The 25,238-nt window shown below is 42.4% G+C and overlaps 1 protein-coding gene across 1 annotated transcript; it reads left to right on the top strand.

The window, feature by feature from the left end:
- The first annotated feature begins 7,744 nt into the window (after positions 1–7,744).
- On the top strand, positions 7,745–22,925 carry LOC106608998 (leukotriene B4 receptor 2). The gene is made up of 7 exons (XM_014207317.2): positions 7,745–8,096; positions 13,899–14,345; positions 14,728–14,997; positions 16,108–16,211; positions 16,405–16,501; positions 16,637–16,680; positions 21,678–22,925. The coding sequence occupies exons 2-7, from the start codon at positions 13,908–13,910 to the stop codon at positions 22,015–22,017; spliced, it is 1,293 nt and encodes a 430-aa protein (XP_014062792.1). The 5' UTR covers positions 7,745–8,096; positions 13,899–13,907; the 3' UTR covers positions 22,018–22,925.
- The last annotated feature ends 2,313 nt before the right edge of the window (positions 22,926–25,238 follow it).

The raw sequence follows: 25,238 nt of genomic DNA, 5'->3' as shown, positions 1-25,238 counted from the left end.
AATGACTATCTTATACACACAAATGTAAAGGGATGAATAAGAATATGTACATATAAATATATGGATGAGCAATGCAATAGATGGCATAGAATACAGTATATACATATGAGATGAGTAATGTAGGATATGTAGACATTATTAAAGTGAGTAGTGATACCTGTATTAAAGTGGCCAGAGATTTGAGTCTGTATGTTGGCAGCAGCCACTCTATGTTAGTGATGGCTATTTAACAGTCTGATGGCCTTGAGATAGAAGCTGTTTTTAGTCTCTCTGTCCCAGTTTTGATGCATCTGTACTGGCCTAGCCTTCTGGATAATAGCAGGGTGAACAGGCAGTGGCTCGGGTGGTTGATGTCCATGATGATCTTTTTGGCCTTCCTGTGACATCAGGTGCTTTAGGTGTCCTAGAGGGAAGGTAGTTTACCCCCAGTGATGCTTTGGGCAGACCGCACCACCCTCTGGAGAGCCCTGCGGTTGTGGGCGGTGCAGTTGCCGTACCAGGCGGTGATACAGCCCGACAGGATGCTCTCAATTGTGCATCTGTAAAAGTTTGTGAGGGTTTTAGGGACTAAGCCATATTTCTTCACCCTTCAGAGGTTGTGAGTAATGTTGTGAGTAAGTCTGTGTGGACGGAGAGAGAAACTAGAATGCCCCCTTAAATAAAAAGAGAATATAGGTGGGTTGGAAATAATTCTAAAAGGGGAAATATGGCTAAATATTTAGTTATGTACTTAAAAAAAAAGCCATACGTTTATATATGTTCAATACGGTATGGTGAATAAAAAAATATCCCTCTCTCTGTAAATGTGTTTGTGTCTGTAGTGAAAACAGTGGATGTTTTACTGCCTCTCAAACCCAAGACCAGAGAAGAGCTCTTACAATGTGAGTCTCTTTATCACAGAGATACATTCAATCGTTTTATCTAATTATGTGCTCTTTATCCTGAAGCAACTAAGTCTGTATCTACTGACAATCCTCAAAAACTCTAAGATAGAAACATATAGCAATAGTACATATAGTCAAAGACTAGTGAGACGCTTATCTTATTTTCATATTTCTATAATCCCTACTCCGCTACAATCTGACAGGGTAGATACAGTATCTGACTTAGAACAGTAAGTTATCTCCCCTCATTGTTCTCCGCTCTGCTCTTCTCCTAGACTCCTGCCAGCTCACTCTGGACCCAAACACGGCACACAATGAACGCCTCCAGAAAGGTGACATATACATCCTGAGCCCATCCATATCCTAACCATCCAGAAAGGTTCACTACGTGGCCTCAGGTACTGTGTAGAGAGGGTCTGTCTGAACGCTGTTGTTGGAAGGTGGAGTGGTCAGGGAAGTTTCATATAGCAGTCTCATATCAAGACATCAGTAGGCAATGTAGATTCTAGATTAGGATACTATGTCAAGTTCTGGAGTTTAGAGTACTCTAGTGATAGCTGTTGGTGTAGTTATCGTTCCAGACACACACATTGTGAAGTTGAAGTATCAGGCCCTCAGTCCTCCAGAGTAAGAGTGTACCTGGATCACAAGGCAGGTAATCTGTACTTCTACAGCGCCTTTTCTAATACCACCGTGTACAGACCACATTCACTCAGTCCCTCTATTCTGGGTTTACACTTCTTGATACTGCTGACTGAGCTGTGTAAACTGCGGTAGAAGTCCATACTAGAGTGATGCCTCGTCAACTTCTGGCAGCGCGAACACTACAAAACATTAGGCACAAATGCTCTAACCAGATAACTCATATCCTGGAATCACACTATCAGGGAGAACCTCCAACTCAAAGCACAACACCACGGCCAGGCTCTCCTCCCTCCACCTGCCTCGATTTATGTTTAGCTGTCTGGCTCTGAACAAACCAGGAACCTTCTTACAGGGTGACTGCACTCCCTGATTTGGATTCATTTTTCATCTATGCTCATTAACAAATCCTACCGTCCATGACTGAGGGCAAACGAGAGTTATCATGTGGGTGTGGTTTTATGTGGGTGTTTCTTGGGTGTGTCTTTGCCATTCAGTCACAACAGTAGTGAGTACAGCGAGGTAAGCTACGCTAACTTTGCTATGGAGAGAACAAAGTTTTTAAGTTGAGGACTTCTCCCCTCCTGACTGACTCACCATCTCAAGATGGTCAGCTAATTCAGTTCTATGTGTAGGCTAAAGGCTGTTCTGACCTTGTGTTTAGCCAAGCTGACAGCAGCTAGCTAGCATAGCTTGGTGATAGCTGCAGCTGGCTATCCTATCTACCTGATATGTCTCTGTCAAAACAGTCATGGCAAGATAGCAAGAGCTAGTGTCTGGAATGTGTTTCATAAGACACTCCTTCTACAACACCTTGCTACGAAAGAAGCTTGCAACTTAGTTTCAACAGTTCATCACATCATTTAAATACATGTTGCTGTGGAAACGATATCAACTACTGCGAGTTGAATGCCCATGCGCTGTCTTCAGTCAGCTCAGCTGTCCTACAACACAATAATTCTATAACTGGCTAGTTTTCTCTCGTCTTCTCTCTCCTTATGTCTGCTGTTAGATATTTCCCGGGAGACAAATCCCAGAACTAATATCCCTACAGGTGTAGGCTACATGAGGACACTGCACAAATGTCGCCCAGCTTTAGTACAGATACAGTGCATTCGGAAAGTATTCAGACCCCTTGACTTTTTCCACATTTTGTTACATTACAGCCTGATTTTAAAATGGATGAAATAAAAAAATGTCCTCATCAATCTAAACACAACACCCCATAATGACAAAGTGACAAATAAAAACAGAAATACCTTATTTACATAGGTATTCAGACCCTTTGCTATGAGACTCGAAATTGAGCTCAGGTGCATCCTGTTTCCATTGATCATCCTTGAGATGTTTATAAAACTAGATTGGAGTCCACCTGTGGTAAATTCAATTGATTGGACATGATTTGGCAAGGCACACACCTGTCTATATAAGGTCCCACCATTGACAGTGCATGTCAGAGCAAAAACGAAGACATGAAGTCGAAGGAATTGTCCGTAGAGCTCCGAGACGACAGGATTGTGTCGAAGCACAGACCTGGGGAAGGGTACCAACAAATGTCTGCAGCATTGAAGGTCACCAAGAACACAGTGGCCTCCATCATTCTTAAATGGAAGAAGTTTGGAACAACCAAGACTCTTTATGATAGATTGGCCAGACTGAAGCCACTTCTCAGTAAAAGGCACGACAGCCTGCTTGGAGTTTGCCAAAAGGAACCTAAAGGACTCAGACCATGAGAAACAAGATTCTCTGGCTTGATGAACAATTTGGCCTGATTGTTCATCAATCAGGCCAAATTGTTCATTTGTTCAATTTGGACAAATTGTTAATTTGTTCAATTTGGCCTGAATGCCAAACGTCACGTCTGGAGGGAACCTGGCACCATCCCTACGGTGGAGCATGGTGGTGGCAGCAGCATGCTGTGGGGATGTTTTTCAGGGATTGGGAGACTAGACAGGATCGAGGGAAAGATTAACGGAGCAAAGTACAGAGAGATCCTTGATTTAAAAAACATTCTCCAGAGCACTCAGGACCTCAGACTGGGGTGAAGGTTCACCTTCCAACAGGACAAGACCCTAAGCACACAGCCAACACAACACAGGAGTGGCTTCGGGACAAGTCTCTAAATGTCCTTTTGTGGCCCAGCCAGAGCCCGGACTTGAACCCAGTCAAACATCTCTGGAGATACCTGATAGTAGCTGTGCAGCGACGCTCCCCATCCAACCTGACAGAACTTGAAAGGATCTTCTGAGAAGAATGGGAGAAACTCCCCAAATACAGGCTAAGCTTATAGCATCATACCCAAGAAGACTCGAGGCTGTTATTGTTGACGAAGGTGCTTCAACAAAGTACAGAGTAAAAGGTTTGAATACTTATGTAAATGTGATATTTCAGTTTTTTATTATACATTTCTAAAAACCTGTTTTTGCTGTGTCATTATGGGGTATTGTGTGTATATTGATGAGGGGGGGAAAACTATTTAGTACATTTTAGAATGAGTCTGTAACATAACAAAATGTGGAAAAAGTCAAGGGGTCTGAATTTCCCAATGCACTGTAAATCAACAAAAAATGCATGCATGTGTTTGTGTTACAAAGACAAAACATGTTCTGCTGTAAATAATATATTGATATGCTTATAAAAACAGTGTGCCTGTGTAGAGAGTACAACTTCGGCTGTCTAACCAAAACTAGAATGGCATTTATTTACAGCTATTTACAGTTAAAGTCGGAAGTTAACATACACCTTAGCCAAATACGTTTAAACTCAGTTTTTCACAATTCCTGACATTTAATCCTAGTAAAAATTCCCTGTCTTAGGTCAGTTAGGTTCACCACCTTATTTTAAGAATGTAAAATGTCAGAATAATAGTACAGAGAATGATGTATTTCAGCTTTTATTTCTTTCATCACATTCCCAGTGGGTCAGAAGTTTACATACACTCAATTAGTAATTGATAGCATTGCCTTTACATTTTTTTAACGTGGGTCAAATGTTTCAGGTAGCCTTCCACAAGCTTCCCACAATAGGTTGGGTGAATTTTAGCCTATTCCTGCTGACAGAGCTGGTGTAACTGAGTCAGGTTTCTAGGCCTCCTTGCTCGCACACACTTTTTCAGTTCTGCCAACAAATTTTCTATAGGATTGAGGTCAGTGCTTTGAAATGGCCACTCCAATACCTTGACTTTGTTGTCCTTAAGCCATTTTGCCACAACTTTGGAAGTGTGCTTGGGGTCATTGTCCACTTGGAAGACCCATTTGCAACCAAGCTTTAACTTCCTGACTGATGTCTTGAGATGTTGCTTCAATATATCCATGTAATTTTCCCCCTCATGATGCCATCTATTTTGTGAATTGCACCAGTCCCTCCTGTAGCAAAGCACCCCCACAACATGAAGCTGCCACCCCCGTGCTTCACGATTGGGATTGTGTTCTTCGGCTTTCAAGCCTCCCCCTTTTTCCTCCAAACATAAAGATGGTCATTATGGCCAAACAGTTCTATTTTTGTTTCATCAGACCAGAGGACATTTCTCCAAAAAGTACAATCTTTGTCCCCATGTGCAGTGGCAAACCGTAGTCTGGCTTTTTATGGTGGTTTTGGAGCAGTGGCTTCTTCCTTGCTGAGCGGCCTTTCAGGTTATGTCGATATAGGACTCCTTTTACTGTGGATGTAGATACTTTTGTACCTGTTTCCTCCAGCATCTTCACAAGGTCCTTTGCTGTTCTGGGATTGATTTGCACTTTTCGCACCAAAGTATGTTCATCTCTAGGAGACAGAACGCCTCTCCTACCTGAGCGGTATGACGGCTGCGTGGTCCCATGGTGATTATACTTGCATACTATTGTTTGTACAGATGAATGTGGTACCTTCAGGTGTTTAGAAATTGCTCCCAAGGATGAACCAGACTTGTGGAGGTCTACAATTGTTTTTCTGAAGTCTTGGCTGATTTCCTTTGATTTTCCCATGATGTCAAGTAAAGAGGCGCTGAGTTTGAAGGTAGGCCTTGAAATACATCCACAGGTACACCTCCAATTGACTCAACTGATGTCAATTAGCCTATCAGAAGCTTCTAAAGCCATGACATCATTTTCTGGAATTTTCCAAGCTGTTTAAAGGCACAGTCAACTTTCTGTATGTAAACTTCTGACCAACTGGAATTGTGATACAGTGAATTATAAGTGAAATAATCTGTCTGTAAACAATTTTTGGAAAAATTACTTGTTTTATGCACAAAGTAGATGTCCTTACCGACTTGCCACAAGAAATTTGTGGAGTGGTTGAAAAACAAGTTTTAATGACTCCAACCTAAGTGTATGTAAACTTCCGACTTCAACTGTATATTTGTATATTTGCCCAAATCTAAGGATTTGGCTAATTGCACACTGACATGCACAGCTCTCTGGGTGAGGTTCTGTCTTCAAGTGTCCATTGGGTGATGAAGTCCCATCTAAGTAATGTATTGCAGGTTATGAACAGGTACAGTCCAGTGGCAGGAGGGTGGAGTGCATGTGTGAGATGCAGGAGGATGGCACTCTTGTCATAACATTTAAAAAAAGGTAGATAAGTAGAAGGAAAACATTTGGTCATGATTGTGATGTCACCAGATTGACTTGAGATGCAGTATAAATTTAGCCAGCTAAGTAAGATTGAGGGGACAGTATTTTAGCTAATTAACGTTGGCATTGCTAGCTATTTTGGACAAACTTTGCTAGTAACAGGAGTGAAAGAGACTAGTGTTACCAACAGAAGTTAATGGTTATCTGTAGGAGACAGATGGCTTTGGAATGTTTTTTTTTTTTTATCTTACCTTTATTTAACTAGGAAAGTCAGTTAAGAACACATTTTTATTTTCAATGACGGCCTAAGAACAGTGGGTTAACTGCCTTGTTTGGGGGCAGAACAACAGATTTTTACCTTGTCAGCTTGGGGATTCGATCGTGCAACCTTTCGGTTACAAGTCCAATGCTCTAACCACTAGGCTACCTGCCGCCCAGTGTTGAGTGGACGGGAGGAAGTCATAGGATTGCTATTGGGGAAGCGGATGGACATCTGTGGATTAGGCGAAGGAGGGGTTGAGGTCAGATCAGATCCCCTGAAGGGAGAAATTATGGTTTATTACCCTCTTCCTGTCGAACCATAAGATGTAACGATTGGAGAGAAGAAGTGCCTAAAGTGGAGTATATATACTTGTGGTGGTGGAAACATGTCTTTGTCTGAATCCTGCTGTATCGACTCTTTGGGAAGAATTAAACTTGGTTAAGCTTCTCTAGTGTCCGTGAGTTATTTACTCTGAAAATTAGAAATCAAGCACAAAGCTCAATTCCTCTAGGAGACAGATGTACACCCCATCATTATGAATCCACTTCTCGCAACCTTGACTGGCTGCACCTTTCCTAGATTACTTTACACCTACCCTGATTCCTCAAACAAATCAGACAAAACTCCATGATTTGACTTTTTCATTGATTTGTACTCCAATCAGCAAAGAATCCTCATGGACACGTCGTGGATTTCCATTTCCCGACTCCTTTTCCATTCTTCAGACACTGCCTCTTCCTCACTCTCTCCATGTCACTATTAACAGGAGAAAAAAAGGTCCTCAGTTCTGTACCCTGGTCAATCAGGAGATATAGGCCTATTTTCAGGAGTCGCATGTTTGTGTTTTGTGTTTTTTTCCTCCTCCTTGTCATAACTCGACCTAACGCCTTGTTACTAAATTTGACTGTTGCCGTCAAAAAAACGAATTGTAGTACTTTATATACGAAAATATGGTGTATGAAGAGAAAGATGTCAAAATGGCTTCTTTGCCCCATGCACCAGACTCAATCTTTTCAGCTCAATTAAGTAGCTAACCTCTCAGCGGGGCTCACTTGAAGGTTTTAGACCCTAGATTTGCATAGGGAGTGACGTGTCACATTTTCTGGCCTATCCAGACAAAGGAGCGATTTCCTGTGTCTGTGAAACTCTAATTCTAAATTCTGCCCTATGATTCAATCTTTGGAGAATTAGATAAGGTTTTTTAAAAGAGTTTAAATCTCTTGTTGTGCCTTTCTTACTCTCTCAATTGATTGTTATCAGTTGTTATTGATTATACGTACAACTCAATGTGATTGGCTCTTACATTATTTATTTACTTCTAGAATGTTTGTCACTCATTTTTTTCTCTCTCTCTCTCTCTCTCTCTCTCTCTCAGGATTCGATGATAGATTGTAAAACATATGGGCAGGCTAATTCACCTGTTTTTACTGTGTGTGCATGTGTGTGTCAATGTGTGCATGTGTGTGTCTCACTCTTTTTACGGCAAGGAGGGGTCATTACACATTACATTATACAAAGATACACCTGATCTAGCATGCTACAGCCAGCATGACAGCTCAGGGAAAACACATAGTTTGAGAGTGCGAGAGAGAGAAAGTAAGGGATAAGAGGTGAGAACACGTGGCAAGAAAGAGGAGTATCGAGAAAAGTAGGAAGAAGATAAACATCAAGACTGTAAGAAATGAAATAAAGGAAGTCTTGTCCATCTATGCCTCTAGTCCATCTCTTTCTCTTCCCCAGGATTAGGACTATTTGGTGAGTATGTTTTCCCTCTCTTTCTTCCTCCACCTCACTCCTGACTCTGGTCCTGTCAGTCAATGGGAATAGTCAGTAAAGTAAAGTTAACACTAACGAGCTATTACCGTACCCTCAGATACATTGGTAGTCCTGGGGCCTTATATATCTCCTATCAAGCAGTTCAGAATAGGAGTTGTGATTTAGGATACGTTTTACCTTTTACACTGAGTGTACAAAACATTAAGAAAACCTGCTCTTTACATGACAGACTGACCAGGTGAATCCAGGTGAAAGCTATGATACCTTATTGATGTCACTTCTTAATTCCACTTCAATCATTGTAGATGAAGGGGAAGAAATCGCTTAAAGAAGAATTTGTAAGCCTTGAGACAATTGAGACATGAATTGTGTATGTTTGCCATTCAGAGGGTGAATAGGCAAGACAAAATATGGGCTTGTGGAATGCTTTCGACACCTTGTAGAGTCCATGCCCCGACAAATTGAGGCTGTTCTGAGGGAAAAAGTGGGTGCCACTCAATATCAGGAAGGTATACCTAATGTTTTGTACACTCAGTGTAAGTAAATCTTAGTTCAAATGTTCTTGTCCTATCAAATAATAACTTAATTAATAAGCTGCACACAGCAAGTCAATACATGTCGAACATATTTACACTATTACTCAGTAAAAGAACACACCTTATAGTCTAGCACACACAAACACACCAAGCAAACCTCCTTGAACTTTCACAGTACTTTTTCTTGTAATTCTGCTTAATTACCTAATTGTTTGCTAAAAATAAAAGCAAATTAATAGTTGATAAAAAGCAAATTAGACAAATTTAGTAAGCGTTCTCAATGTGCGTCTAATAAGGGCATACTAACTCTGTGTTCCCTATTCTAAAGTTCGACCATATTTTTACTTGCAGAACATTTTTCCAGAAATGACCTCATTGGACAGAAAGGGGCACACCTCCCCTCATAAATGCCATTCAGCCATGATGTAAACAACTAAACTTCCATTTATAATTACATATATATGAATGTTGACTGTAAAAGAGTAGATTATGAATCGCAAAAGGGCAATCCTCCCCACACTCTTGAGCGAAGCATAAAATGTCTCCCTGATTTGTGTAGTTTGACGACATAAGTGGATTAATAGCTGTCATATAGCCACCATTCAAGTCTGATGTAAACAATTCATGTAAACAATTAGTTTCAGGCAAACATTACATGGTTTTGCTCAATTCACATTATACCGTTATATTCCATACAGCCGACATTCATATATAGAAGTATAAATCAAGTCTTTGTTGCTAATTGTTTAGATCAGATTTGGACTTGAATGCTGTATGGAATATGGTTGGGGGTGTGCCCCTTTCTGTCCAATTAGGTCATTTCTGAATAAAAAAAATCTGCAATTCTCCTGCATGTAAAATTATGGTCACACTTTAGAATAGGGAACACATATTGACGTAGTATGCCCTTATTAGTCCCACATTGAGAACGCTTACTAAGAGTCTGTTTCTTGTCTAACTTGCTTTTTATCAACTATTAATACATCGTTATTATAGTTATTGATTTGGTTATTAAGGATTGTCCAGTATTCCATGACTTATAATGTTTGAATTAGAAAACACTTAATTAAGGCCTAATATATGGCTAATAAGACATTATAAAGGCCTTATAAACTACTTATCTACCTATTTATACACTTCAAATTTGTGGTTAATGTGTATATCTTAAATTAAAGTGTTACCCACGGTTCTAATCTAGACAGTTGCAAGGAAAACACACAATATATTAGATTGTGATTGTTATGTTTTCTATGCAACCCCTTGGAGTTATTGTTGTGTTCGATTCGACTCATCTTAGATGTCCTATGGGAGCCACCGTACCTGGGAAAAACAGTGTTGTTATGCTAGCTCGAGAACTTGAGGATGTTAGAGTTGTAGCTTATAAACCTGAGGTTGTTTACAAAGAACAAAGTCTTGTTCTTTCAACACAACACTGATGTTATATTAGACCTACATTCTCAGACTATAGCCTTCTCTGGACCAAACACTAAGATATAAGATTCATCCAACATGGCTCCTTATTCCCATGGCACCTTATCCAAAGTTGTGCACTACATAGGGAATAGGGTGCCATTTCGAAAGCAGACATACTGATTTGAAACAGGCCTCGGAGGGAGGTAGAATGATTTCGCAAACAAACACTGTAGCTACAATATACTGTTTGCGTCACCACTCAAGTCTGGTCTAGCTGGTTAGGAATCAGTGTAGCGGAGAAGCCTGTTACAATTCCTCAACATTCCTACACATGTAGAAACTCCTTCCATTGTTTCAGCAAAAGCCTCTGACAAATAGGGGCACATACTTTTGGAACTTAGAGTACATACGTTTCGAGGGATTTTTCTCTAACGCTTTGAAATGTAATAAGGTGCATAAAAGACGTAGGCATCAAAATAAAAAGTTATTACTTCAAGAATTTGAAGTCCGGTAATGCAGAGCAGAAAGCATGTGTACGCACGCATGGACACGCACAGGCTCACATGCACGCACACACATTACGCACGCACACACATTATGCACGCACACACACTGTAATGGAGAACTGTAAAATGTATGGTCATTTTGGGTTATTATCAACAGTAAAATACTCAAACGTTTTACTGCAGCATACTATCAATAATGATGCATTGTGGGAAAATGTTGTGGGCGTGGCAAACAATTGCTGTATGGGGTGTACTATAATACACCCCACAGAATAAGGTATTGTACCGTATCTTTGGAGTACCAAATACCTTTTGACCACTAGTGGGTGCATAGTATTATTGTTTCTGGTGCATGAATATATATCGAGGCATGCCTTGTAAGAGGCTATATTTGTTGCACCCATGAGTGAGAATGCTGTACCACTCCTATGTGGTTATAGTGCCCCATGACTTTGTATAGGGGACAGATTTGAGTGGCAGTGAGACTTAAGCCCTGTTCACACAGGACTAGTATTACTAAAGAATGTTGGTTATTTAATTATTACCCCAGAATGTCCGTTATACCCACACTGGCACTGCAGATGGATATTACCACTAATACAGGACTATTAAAGGCCCAGTGCACTACTTTTGTGTGACATTTATTTTTTACAATATTTAAAAATATATATAATATATATATTTTTTTTTATTCAGGTTTTTCAGGGGGTGCTGCAGGACCCTCAGAACCCATACTTCCCGCGGCTGTCTCCTCCCATGTAAAAATGACTGCCATGGTAGATTCGGATGGGACTAAAATTACAGATGTGGTGCTTTGGTAAAACGAATCCCATCCGAATAGGGCTTTAAACCTTAAATGGTTGAGCATTAGGCCTCCCGAGTGGCTCAGTGGTCTAAGGCACGGCATCGCTGTGCCTCAAAAGATTATGGGTTCGAGTCCAGGCTCTGTCACAGTCGGCCACGACTGGGAAACCCATGGGGCGGTGCACAATTGGCCCAGCATCGTCCGGGTTAGGGGAGGGTTTGACCGTCAGGAATGTCCTTGTCCCATCGCGCACTAGCGACTCCTGTGGCAGGCCGGGTGCAGTGCAAGCTGACAAGGTCGCCAGGTGTACGGTGTTTTTCCTCCGACACAATGGTATGGCTGCCTTCCGGGTTAAGTGGGCATTGTGTCAAGAAGCAGTGCAGCTTGGTTGGGTTGTGTTTCGGAGGACGCACGGCTCTCGACCTTCACCTCTCCCGAGTCCGTACGGGAGTTTTTGCGATGAGACAAGACTGTAACTACCAATTGGACACCATGAAATTGTAGAGGAAAAGGGGTAAAATAATTATTTAAAATTATGGTTGAGCATTTTGTCATGTCCTTTTGGTCTGTTTTGCCATGTAGTTGCTGCCAGTTTGGAAGCCTTTGTTAAGGCCTCTAGAAGTGCAAGTGATATAAAACACCAAATATATATGTACACACTGTAATATGTAAACACTTTACCTAACAGCCTACCTGCTTGCACCAATCCCTTGTAATTACAGTAAAATACTGTGAAATACAAACCCCTCCGATGAATTTCATGCATACATCCATTCAGATTGAGATGGTTTGGTATGAGTTGGACCACAGAGTGAAGGAAATTCAGCCAACAAGTGCTCAGAATATGTAGGAACACCTTCAAGATTGTTGGAAAAGCATTCCAGGTGAAGCTGTTTGAGAGAAAGCCAAGAGTGTGCAAAGCTGTCAAGGCAAAGGGTGGCTACTTTAAAGAATTTCAAATATAACATATTTTTTTATGTTTAGCACTTTTTTTGGTTACTACATGATTCCATGTGTGTTATTTCATAGTTGTGATATCTATTATTCTACAATGTAAAAATTAAGAAAAACCCTTGAATGAGTAGTTGTGTCCAAACTTTTGACTGGTACTGTATATTTACACTACCGGTCAAAAGTTTTAGAACACCTACTCATTCAAGGGTTTTTCTTTATTTTTACTATTTTCTACATTTAGAATAATAGTGAAGACATCAAAACTATGAAACAACACATATGGAGTCATGTAGTAACCAAAAAAGTGTTAAACGAATAAAAATATATTTTGTATTTGAGATTCTTCAAATAGCAACTCTTTCTTTTGATGACAGCTTTGCACACTCTTAAGGTATTGAAGTTTTCACTATGTATACATTTGCAAGAAAATCCCAAAACCTGTTTTTGCTTTGTCATTGGGAACCACTGGCCTAAACTATACATGTTTGACTTGCAATTAGAACCGCCACAGTGTTCGTATGGATTATAGCACTGCACACTGTCCAATGCAAATAAGCGTGTGCGAGCGTGGCAAAATAAATGTACAGTACACATACATGTTATTGAATCATTGCACCCACACTGCTCGCGGGCGTCAGCGAGCGGTCTATGTGGCCAGGCGCTAAAATAGAAATCGGTTTTATTTGTGACGCTCAACGCGCTGCAAGTCCGGCCTCTTCTATCACCTCATTGGTTTTTAGGAGCATAGACCCACTTGGGTGATTGAAAGATGAACTTAGGTCCACATTCCAGTAGGTTGTAGTAATGCTGTAAAGTTGGTTGCCAACCGCGAATATTAAGTCCAAAATAAGAAGAATAAGCCTGAGGAATGAGGAGAAATGATGAGAAAGGAATTCGGTTTACCGTTTTACCTGTGGATTAATTGTCGGAGTAGAGGACCTTGTGCATTTCAGGTAAAACAACAACCCAATGTTTATAGTCCAGGACAAATTAGCTAGCAACAGCAAGCTAGCTAGCTAAATTGCCATACATGTTTAATGCTTTCGACCTGTCCCCTAATTAATATAATTGGTTCAGTGTTTGTTTTGATATTTCAACCTGCGTGTCCTGATCGCTTCTGGTCTGGGTGAACAAAATCAACGTGTGCGTGATGGCGGACGCGTCTGGTTTGGTCAGCATGTGAGCTTGTTTCAAATCCTATCAGACCTGGGTTCAAATGCTATTTGAAGTCTTTCAAGTACTTTGAGTGTTTTTTCTTGCCTGCCTGGAGTGCCAGGTGGGTGGGATTTGACTATTCTATTGAATTACTAAACCAGGCAAGCTCAATCAAGCACAGATAAAATATTTGAAATAATTTAAAATAGTATTTGAACGCCAAGTCTGTATCCTATCATCACATTTTAGTCATTTAGCAGACACTCTTCAGAACAATTTGGGTTCAGTGCCTTTGTTAAGGGCACATTGACATATTTCTCACCTAGTCGGCTCAGCTATTCAGCATTGCTGCTTATACAAGTTAATAAAACATGCCACACTGTTTTGAACTCAATAACCTTGTCCCTTGCAGGTCATCGCAATGGCCCACAACCAAAGCATTCCCCTTCGCCTCCCGTCCAACTTCTCCCTCCCCCAAATCATCCCTCCATCCCTCACAAACCCCTCCTCATCCCTCTATCCGTTCTCCTCCTCTACATCCCCCTCCCTGTTCCTGTCCACCTCCATCCACATCCTGAACACCACCAACACATCTGTTTCCGGGGAAAACAGAAGCATTGTGGGTAATACCACCTCCATGACAGTAGGGGCTCTCATCCTGTGTCTGGTCTTGCTGCTGGGCCTCCCCGGCAACCTCTTCATCATCTGGAGTATCCTGGCGCGTGCCCGCCGCCGCTCCGTCACCACCCTCCTCATCCTCAATCTAGCGGTGGCCGACGGCTCGCTCATGGCGCTCACGCCCTTCTTCGTGATCTACCTGGTCAAGAAGACCTGGATTTTCGGCAACATCATGTGCAAGGTGGGGGCTCTTTTTCTTGTTGATTGTTGATATAATGCCTCCATTCCAGGCTGACTACATTGCAGTCAGTGCTAGATATCACAAAGCCTGCATAGGTATTAAGCATATCTGCTAACCTCATCATATGATATACCAATCTGATGCCCGACTGTTCCGTCAATGACGTGGCAAGCAACCATTGCTTGATGCAATGCAATGACTGCAATGTAGTTGGCCTGGAGGTGACCAATGTCAATAGACCAGTGACATAATTTTATGCCAAAAGATGGACAAATTTCAAAACACATTTGATACTTAACACGCAGTGAGTACTTTACTTTTTCATTGAATCCTTATCCTTTTGAAATGCTAAGAATATTCTCTCTCTCTTCGTCTTCATCAGATACTCTTTTACTTGTGCCTAGCCAACATGTACGCCTCCATCCAACTGATCATGCTGATGAGCCTGCACAGGCTGGTGGCCGTGGTGTGGCCTAAGCGCGTCGCTGCACTTGCTGGACGGAAGGCGGTACTGCGCGGGGTGCTGGTACTGTGGACCATGGTGCTGGTCGCGTCCATCCCTGCGTTGCTGTTCAGGGACGAGCGGAAGACCGTGCACCTCAACGGGAAGAGCCGCGTAGTGTGTGAGTCGTTGCACAAGCAGCAGAGTCATGTGAGTGACGCTATTTACTGACTGACTGGCTTAATCCTCTTCATTCCTGGTGGTTCTAGCTTGTATGGCTCCCTGGGCGAACCCCCCCCCCCCCCAATAACTGTAATTTTTATTCCGACATTTGGAACAACACAAATAAATATTCATAACATTTAAAACTATATAAATATATATACAAAAATAACACTCATAACGATCGAAAAGAAGTAACAACGACAAATAGAAACAAATTGTAGTATATAAATATGAATAAAAAAGTAATCAAATTATTACACTATTACCCTATTGCTAACAAAAAACACACAAATAAAACTAAATTGCACAAATCCTATATCTCACAAATACACAAATAAAGAAGAGAACCTGAAGAGAACCTGATTATTACACTTCAAACAAGAAACACACAAAGAAAGAAACACACAAACTGAATTGCACAACTAATTGCAATTACTAATGACATTAATACTGTATAAAGTAAGAGTCGTGCTATTTGATACAGTCACCCGCAACCCCTACCTCGGGCTTCCAGTGGGGAGACCTGAGGTCAACCTACCCCGCCCCCTCCCAATCTCCTACTTCTGAGTGGGAGACCTTCCCAGGCATTAGCCTGCCTAGCTCACAAACTAGAATCAGGGCGCCCACAGGGCATCCCACATCATTGCCTTGACTTGCAAATGAGAGACAGAAAACCGAACGCGCAAATGTCACCATTCGGTGTATATATATATATATATATATATGTATATATATATATATATATATATATATATATATATATATAACTCGATTTTCTGTGTGGGTGCCCCTTGCTGCCCCCTGGCCGGCTGCACATGTCACCTATGCCTAAATCTGCCACTGACCATAGGGCTTGCATGTGAGTGATGGGAGAAAAGCATTTCATCAACAATTAAAGACTTGTATGTCAGTTGAGAGAAGAAGAAAGTACTTACTTTTCATGACGGCTTTCTATCACCGTAGCATCTGTAGTCAGATCATCCATTAAAACATTGTTAGGTATGGAGTATAAACGTTACATTGCTTTTGTGTATATAGCGTCACTGACACTAAAGAATCAAGCTGTCGATGAAGGTGATCTCTATGCTGATACAGGTGGTGCTCCAGTACATGTTGGAAACAGTGCTGGGATTTGTAGTTCCTTACGGGGTGATTATAGGCAGCTACATCTGCATCCTGCGGCGGATCAGGCAGACAAGGTTCATTGTTTTACTATCTTAATTTATTGATCTTGATCTTAATTACAATTTTCTCGATCTTCATTTCATATTTGTTTAGAATGTATTGTTTTTCCTCATCTTTCTCACTTTATTTTATGTTTGTTTGTTTGTTAAGCACTTTGAAATGCATTTTTGTAAGACGTGCTGTATAAATAACATTTGATTTGACCAGGTTCAGGAGGAGGATCCGCAGTGAGAATCTCATCCTGGCCATCGTGGTAACCTTCGGTGTCTTTTGGTTGCCCTACCATGTCATCAACATTGTGCAGGTATTGTGTGTTTGTGTGTGAGTTTTATAGCCAGGGCCTCACACTCCCTATTGGGGCTAAAACAATAGGTGTTGCTGTAACATGACTGTCTGTTATGGTGAAATATGTTCTCATAGATTAAATATGTCCTTACAGGTTGCTGCAGCCCTTTCTCCAAATGATTCAGCTCTAAAAGCAAGGTAGGCTTACTAAAAGGGCTTTCTAAATGACTGTGTCGTAACATCCTCATCCCCTTTTGTGTTTGTAGGGTCATAATAACCTTTCATTAATTTTATTATTATCAAATCCCAAACTCAATTTTCATTAAAAGAAAGAACAACCCTGTTTTCCCTCCCTCCCTCCCTCCCTCCCTCCCTCCCTCCCTCCCTCCCTCCCTCCCTCCCTCCCTCCCTCCCTCCCTCCCTCCCTCCCTCCCTCCCTCCCTCCCTCCCTCCCTCCCTCCCTCCCTCTAATGGTATTATCAACAGTAAAAAAAATCAGAATAATTTAACTGCAGCGTACTGTAAATGATGGAGCATTGTAGGATATTGCTGTTTTCAAATCAAATCCCATTTTATTGGTCACATACACATATTTAGCAGATGTTATTGTGGGTGTGTGAAATACTTGTGTTCCTAGCTCCAGCTGAGCAATAGTATCTAACAATTCACAACAATACACCAATCTAAAAGTATAATAATGGAATTAAGAAATATATAAATATTAGGACGAGCAATGGCATTGACTAAAAAACTGTAGAATAGAATACAGTTAATACATATGAGATGAGTAAAGCAGTATGTAACATTATTAAAGTGGCTAGTGTTCCATTATTAAAGTGGCCAGTGATTCCATGTCTATGTATATAGGCAGCAGCCTCTAAGGTGCAGGGTTGAGTAGCCAGGTGGTAGCCGGCAAGTGATGGCTATTTAACAGTCTGATGCCCTTCAGATAGATGCTGTGTTTCAGTCTCTTGGTCCCAGCTTTGATGCACCTGTACTGACCTCGCCTTCTGGATGATAGTGGGGTGAACAGGCCGTGGCTCTGGTGGTTGATGTCCTTGATGATCATTTTTGCCTTCCTGTGACACCGGGTGCTGTAGGTGTCCTGGAGGGCAGGCAGTGTGCCCCTGGTGATGCTTTGGGCAGACCACACCACCCTCTGGAGAGCCCTGTGGTTGCGGGAGGTGCAGTTGTGTACCAGGCAGTGATACAGCCCGAAAGGATGCTCTCAATTGTGCATCTGTAAAAGTGTCTGAGGGTCTTAGGGGCCAAGACAAATTTCTTCAGCCTCCTGAGGATGAAGAGGCGCTGTTGCACCTTCTTCACCACACTATCTGTGTGGGTGGACCATTTCAGATTGTCAGTGATGTGTACACCGAGGAACTTGAAACCTTCCACCTTCTCCACTGCGGTCCCGTCGATGTGGATTGGGTCATGCTCCCTCTGCTGTTTCCTTTGATGATTAAGTTGGAGGCTTACTTGGCCACGCAGTCATGGATGAACAACGGAGTACCGGCGGGGGCTGAGCATGCACCATTGTGGGAGCCCTGTGTCGAGGATCAGCGAAGTGGAGGTGCTGTTTCCTACCTTCAGCACCTGGGGGCGGCCTGTCAGGACGTCCAGGACCCAGTTGCACAGGGTGGGGCTCAGACCCAGGGCCCCGAGTTTAATGATGAGCTTGGAGGGTACTATGATGTTGAAGGCTGAGCTGTAGCCAATGAACAGCATTCTGACGTAGGTATTCCTCTTGTCCAGATGGGATAGGGTAGTGTGCAGTGTGACGGTGATTGCATCGTCTGTGGTTCTATTGGGACGGTAAGCAAATTGAAGTGGGTCTAGGGTGTCAGGTAAGGTAGAGGTGATATGATCCTTAATTAGTCTCTCAAAACACTTCATGATGACAGGAGTTCTACGGGGCGATAGTCATTTAGTTCAGTTACCTTTGCTTTCTTGGGTACAGGAACAATGGTGGACATCTTGAAGCCTGGGATAAGGAAAGGTTGAATATGTCCGTAAACAATCCAGCCAGCTGGTCTGCGCATGCTCTGAGGACGTGGCTAGAGATGTTGTCTGGGCTGGCAGCCTTGCGAGGGTTAACACGCTTAAAATGTCTTACTCACGTCGGCCACGGAGAATGAGAGTGCACAGTCCTTGGGAGTGGGCTGCGTCGGTGGCACTGTGTTATCCTCAAAGGGGGCGAAGAAGGTGTTTAGCTTGTTTGAGTTTTCACCCTAATCTATTGCACCTGATTCTAATAATTAGCTGGTTGATACACTGAATTAGGTTAGTTACAACTGGGGTTGGACTGAAAACCTACAGGAAGGTAGCTCTCCAGGAACCGGGTTAGAGAGCCCTGCTGTAGACCCTGCCACATATGTCTCATGTCTGAGCCGTTGAATTGCGACTCCACTTTGTGACTCCACATTGTCTCTGTACTGATGTTTTGCCTGTTTGATTGCCTTATGGAGGGAATAACTACACTGTTTGTATTCGACCACATTCCCAGTTACCTTGCCATGGTTAAATGCGGTGGTTCACGCTTTCAGTTTTGCGTGAATGCTGCCATCTATCCACGCTTTCTGGTTTGGGTAGGTTTTAATAGTCACCATGGGAACAACATCTCCTATACACTTCCTGATGAACTCAGTGACATTGTCCGTGTTAACGTCAATGTTATTCTCAGAGGTTACCCGGAACGTATGCGTGATCAAAACAATCTTGAAGCATGGATTCCGATTGGTCAGACCAGTGTTGAATAGACCTTACCGCGCGTACTTTCTGTTTGAGTTTCTGGAGGAGCAAAATGGAGTTGTGATCTGATTTGCCAAAGGGAGGGCCTTGTAGGCATCTTGAAAAGGTGAGTAGCAGAGGTCTAGTGTTTTCCCTAAGCGAGTACTACAGTCAATATGTTGATAGAACTTTGCACATTTGCTTTGTTAAAATTCCCAGCTACAGTAAATGCGGCCTCAGGATATGTGGTTTGCAGTTTGCATAAAGTCCAGTGTAGTTCCTTTAGGGCAGTCGTGGTATCGGCTTGAGGGGGAACATACACGGCTGTGACAATAACCGAAGAGAATTCTCTTGGGAGGCAATATGGTCGGCATTTGATTGTGAGGTATTCTAGGTTGGGTGAACAAAAATACTTGAGTTTCTGTGTTATCTCAATCACACCATGAGTAGTTAATCATGAAACATACACCCCTGCCTTTCTTCTTCCTGGAGAGTTCTTTATTCTTGTGTGCGTGATGGACTAAGAACCCAGCTGGCTATATGGACGGGGACAGTATATCCCAACAGAGCCATGATTCTGTGAAACAGAGTATGTTACAGTCCTTGACAGTCCCTGATGTCTATCTGTTAGGTGGTCCTCGCCTTAAGCCCGTCTACTTCATTGTTCAGAGTCTGAACATTAGCGAGTAATATACTCCGAATGGTACTGTCATTCCACCTGACAGAATACAGTTCCGTACCATATTTTTGGAGCCCTAAAAACCTTTTGAACGGTAGTGGTTGCATGGTGTATTGTTGTTTCTGGCTCATTAACATATTTTGAGGCGTGCCTTTATAAGAGGCTATATTTTTTGCACCTGTGAGGGAGAATGCTCTACAAATTTAACTCTTATGTCGTTATAGTTCCCCATCAATTTAAAATGTACAGAGGACAGATTGGAGTGGCAGAAAGTCTTAAACATTAAATCAGGGGTGTCAAACTCATTCCATGTAGGGTCTAGTGTCTGCAGGTTTTTCCTTTCAATTAAGATGTAGACAACCAGGTGAGCGGAGTTCTTTACTAATTAGTGACCTTAATTCAAGGAGACACGTTGAGATGAACAGTGCGAAAAGTGCAAATAAATCCCAGAACAACAGCAAAGGACCTTGTGAAGATGCTGGAGGAAACAGGTACAAAAGTATCTATATCCACAGTAAAACGAGTCCTATATCGACATAACCTAAAAGGCCGCTCAGCAAGGAAGAAGCCACTGCTCCAAAACCGCTATAAAAAAGCCAGACTACAGTTTACAACTGCACATGGGGACAAAGATTGTACTTTTTGGAGAAATGTCCTCAGGTCTGATGAAACAAAAGTAGAACTGTTTGGCCATAATGACCATCGTTATGTTTGGAGGAGAAAGGGGGAGGCTTGCAAGCCGAAGAACACCATCCCAACCGTGAAGCATGGGGGTAGCAGCATCATGTTGTGGGGGTGCTTTGCCGCAGGAGGGACTGGTGCACTTCACAAAATAGATGGCATCATGAGGAAAGAAAATTATGTGGATATATTGAAGCAACATCTCAAGACATCAGTCAGGAAGTTAAAGCTTGGTCGCAAATGAGTCTTCCAAATGGACAATGACCCCAAGCATACTTCCAAAGTTGTGGCAAAATGGCTTAAAGACAACAAAGTCAAGGTATTGGCGTGGCCATCCCAAAGCCCTGACCTCAATCCCATAGAACGTTTGTGGGCAGAACTGAAAAAGCGTGTGTGAGCAAGGAAAGGCCTACAAACCTGACTCAGTTACACCAGCTATGTCAGGAAGAATGGGCCAAAATTCACCCAACTTATTGTGGGAAGCTTGTGGAAGGCTACCCAAAACATTTGAACCAAGTTAAACAATTTAAGGGCAATGCTACCAAATACTAATATACTGTTCTCTCTGCTAATGCAAGGCTAGCGGTACCGATGCACCAGCAGGACCCTTAACAGCTTCTACTCCCGAGCCATAAGACTGCTAAATAGTTAGTCTATGTAGCTATTTGGTTAACTATTTAACTATCTGCATTTACCCTTTTTGCACTAACCTTTTTGACTCATTACGTACGCTGCTGCTACTGTTTACTATCTGTCACTTTAATCCTAGTTATATGTACATACAGTATTGACCTCAATTACAATGTACCCCTTCACATTGACTCGGTATTGGTACCCCATGTATATAGCCAAGTTATCGTTAGTCTTTATTTCTCTCTGCATTGTTGGAAAGGGCCCGTAAGTAATCATTTCACTGTTAGTCTACACCTGTTGTTTACAAAGCATGTGACTGATCAAATTTGTTTTGAAAAGAAAAACATAATTTTGCTTGCCACCGAGTTGGCTGTAAGTTACTGTCAAATTCATGGCAACCCGTTTACAGTCCTCCGTATCTCTCTCCCCCCCCGTATCTCCCTCCCTCCATTCCTCTCACTCCCTCCCCAAGGCTTGACTCTATTTGGCAGACCAGCCGTGCGGTCACCTCAGCCCTGGCCTTCATCAGCAGCTGTGCCAACCCTGTCCTCTACACTTTTGTTGGCAAGTCCTACATCAGGCGGGACGGCTTTGCCTTCATGGCCCGCTTGTTCGAGGGCACGGCGCAGGACTCTGGGACAAGGAAGAGCCGACAGAACAGCCAGAATAGCCGAGAGAGAGACGGGGATGCCAAGGAGGTCGGACTGAAGGAAAAGGAGGGAGACGTAGAGTCGACAACCAGCTCCAATGTCATGAGTCCCATCTGTGTGAAACCTGATAAGAATGGCAAGCCGGGCCCGATTCCGACTTAGGAAATGATGCCTTTCTTTTGCATACCTTTCCTACACATTTCTCAGTAGTTGGTATTCACACTTACCTTATGAAGGTGAGTAACGGGCTTCGCTAGAGTGGTTCCCTTACCTGCGCTGAAGATATGTCATTCACCTGCTGAAAACCCCTCTCACTTACTGGCCAACAGATTTTCTCGTAGAGTTTTCATTCAATAGGGTTTTCAGTACATTTATTTAGCCATCCCTTTAAATATGGTGTACCTTTTAGTTTGAATTTTGTTAACAGACTCAATACAATATATTGAGAGAATCGGTTCAGAATATTAGGAATCAATTAAAGAAAGCCATCTAAATATATATATGCATACTCATCTCAGTTTCAGCACCAATTGGTAGATTTTAAAATACTCTGATCTTTTAGATTATTTAGGGTTTGGAAATTATTTGTGAATCATAAAAAAAGGTTTGGAGGAAGAACATGGCTTTGATTCATTCAGAAAATTGCCACGTTCAGATCTTTAACTCATGGTAATTTTGGATGATTAGTGAACAAAGAATTATAATAGGGAGAATAGTGTGCAATAGTAGGCTATACTCTCATCTATTGCCTGCACTAACCATGGAACTGTGTGATGACACATCCAAGTATTGCACCATGCGTTGTGTTCAAACTGTTACGTTTGGTCTGTGCTCCTCTCCATAACGATTGAATTAGCTATGTCTTTAAAAAAAAAATATATATATATATATATACTGCTCAAAAAATAAAGGGAACACTAAAATAACACATCCTAGATCTGAATGAATGAAATAATCTTATTAAATACTTTTTTCTTTACATAGTTGAATGTGCTGACAACAAAATCACACAAAAATAATCAATGGAAATCCAATTTATCAACCCATGGAGGTCTGGATTTGGAGTCACACTCAAAATTAAAGTGGAAAACCACACTACAGGTTGATCCAACTTTGATGTAATGTCCTTAAAACAAGTCAAAATGAGGCTCAGTAGTGTGTGTGGCCTCCACGTGCCTGTATGACCTCCCTACAATGCCTGGGCATGCTCCTGATGAGGTGGCGCATGGTCTAAAGCATCCGCCAACTCCTGGACAGTATGTGGTGCAACGTGGCGTTGGTGGATGGAGCGAGACATGATGTCCCAGATGTGCTCAATTGGATTCAGGTCTGGGGAACGGGCGGGCCAGTCCATAGCATCAATGCCTTCCTCTTGCAGGAACTGCTGACACACTCCTGCCACATGAGGTCTAGCATTGTCTTGCATTAGGAGGAACCCAGGGCCAACCGCACCAGCATATGGCCTCACAAGTGGTCTGAGGATCTCATCTCGGTCCTAATGGCAGTCAGGCTACCTCTGGCGAGCACATGGAGGGCTGTGCGGCCCCCCAAATAAATGCCACCCCACACCATGACTGACCCACCGCCAAACCGGTCATGCTGGAGGATGTTGCAGGCAGCAGAATGTTCTCCATGGCGTCTCCAGACTCTGTCACGTCTGTCACATGTGCTCAGTATGAACCTGCTTCATCTGTGAAGAGCACAGGGCGCCAGTGGCGAATTTGCCAATCTTGGTGTTCTCTGGCAAATGCCAAACGTCCTGCACGGTGTTGGGCTGTAAGCACAACCCCCACCTGTGGACGTTGGGCCCTCATACCACCCTCATGGCGTCTGTTTCTGACCGTTTGAGCAGACACATGCACATTTGTGGCCTGCTGGAGGTCATTTTGCAGGGCTCTGGCAGTGCTCTTCCTGCTCCTCCTTGCACAAAGGCGGAGGTAGCGGTCCTGCTGCTGGGTTGTTGCCCTCCTACGACCTCCTCCACGTCTCCTGATGTACTGGCCTGTCTCCTGGTAGCGCCTCCATGCTCTGGACACTACGCTGACAGACACAGCAAACCTTCTTGCCACAGCTCGCATTGATGTGTCATCCTGGATGAGCTGCACTACCTGAGCCACTTGTGTGGGTTGTAGACTCCGTCTCATGCTACCACTAGAGTAAAAGCACCGCCAGCATTCAAAAGTGACCAAAACATCAGCCAGGAAGCATAGCAACTGAGAAGTGGTCTGTGGTCCCCACCTGCAGAACCACTCCTTTATTGGGGGATGTTTTGCTAATTGCCTATAATTTCCACCTGTTGTCTATTCCATTTGCACAACAGCATGTGAAATGTATTGTCAATCAGTGTTGCTTCCTAAGTGGACAGTTTGATTTCACAGAAGTGTGATTGACTTGGAGTTACATTGTGTTGTTTAAGTGTTCCCTTTATTTTTTTGAGCAGTGTATATAAACTGTTACTAATGATCCTCACCAACAACCACATGCCCGTGATGGCGTTTACAGAGGAAGCAAATGAAGGTTAACGAAATAATGTAATTAAATGGAACGATAATGTAGACTATACCAACTGAAGGGAACTAACAGTAAATTGGCAGTTGAATATGTGCTGTTATTAGGCCTACTGACGATTTGATGCTGATAGTGGCTAATATTTAACATGATAGAAATAGGAAACAGAGAAGGATCTTGCCCATCCCAGCAAGGTAAGGCCGTACAATTTAAATTCTGCCTAATGGCACAGCATTTCATAAACGTCACTGTGGGAAAGTTGATATGCTTCAGTTTTCTACCATTTGACTGGTTTCACATATGCCTCCAGCAATTATAAGATAAAATATATCTAAAACGAGTGTCATTTATATGTACAATTCCCTTATCCAAAGGGATTACTCATTTACCTAGCTCTTCCCAATAGCTCTTATCAAGTTGTAAATTAGACAAAAATTAAGTAGATGCTTTTTCCACTTTTTTCCTTATTCATGGTTTCCTCACGCTAAAGGTGTTGGAATTATTACCTTCATTTATTCGGTCTCCACCCCAAATTAATAGCAGGTGAATAGCACGCTATTCTCATGCTTAAGTTCAAGGTCAGAATACGCATAGAGAGAAAAGTGCATAAAAAAGCAATTACATTCCATTTACACATGCCTTTCCTATGCATGCCTTTCCTATGCATGCCTTTCCTATGCATGCCTTTCCTATGCACTTTTCTGTATTTGGCATTCAGACTTATTTAGACGTGTAAAGCGCTCTGCAGGTGTGGCTACCTTGCACACTCAAATTGCATTCAACTGCTGAAAACTCTCCCTTATGCTGGGCAACAGATTTTCTCTTGGAGTTTTCATTCAATGGGGTTTTCCTATAGCTCTGGTCTCCAATTTTCA

This window comes from Salmo salar, chromosome ssa07 (genome assembly GCF_905237065.1).
Source record: "Salmo salar chromosome ssa07, Ssal_v3.1, whole genome shotgun sequence".
Taxonomy (NCBI): Eukaryota; Metazoa; Chordata; class Actinopteri; order Salmoniformes; family Salmonidae; genus Salmo; species Salmo salar.
Note: the sequence above shows the minus strand (reverse complement) of the source record. Positions and strands in the feature narration are given on the sequence as shown.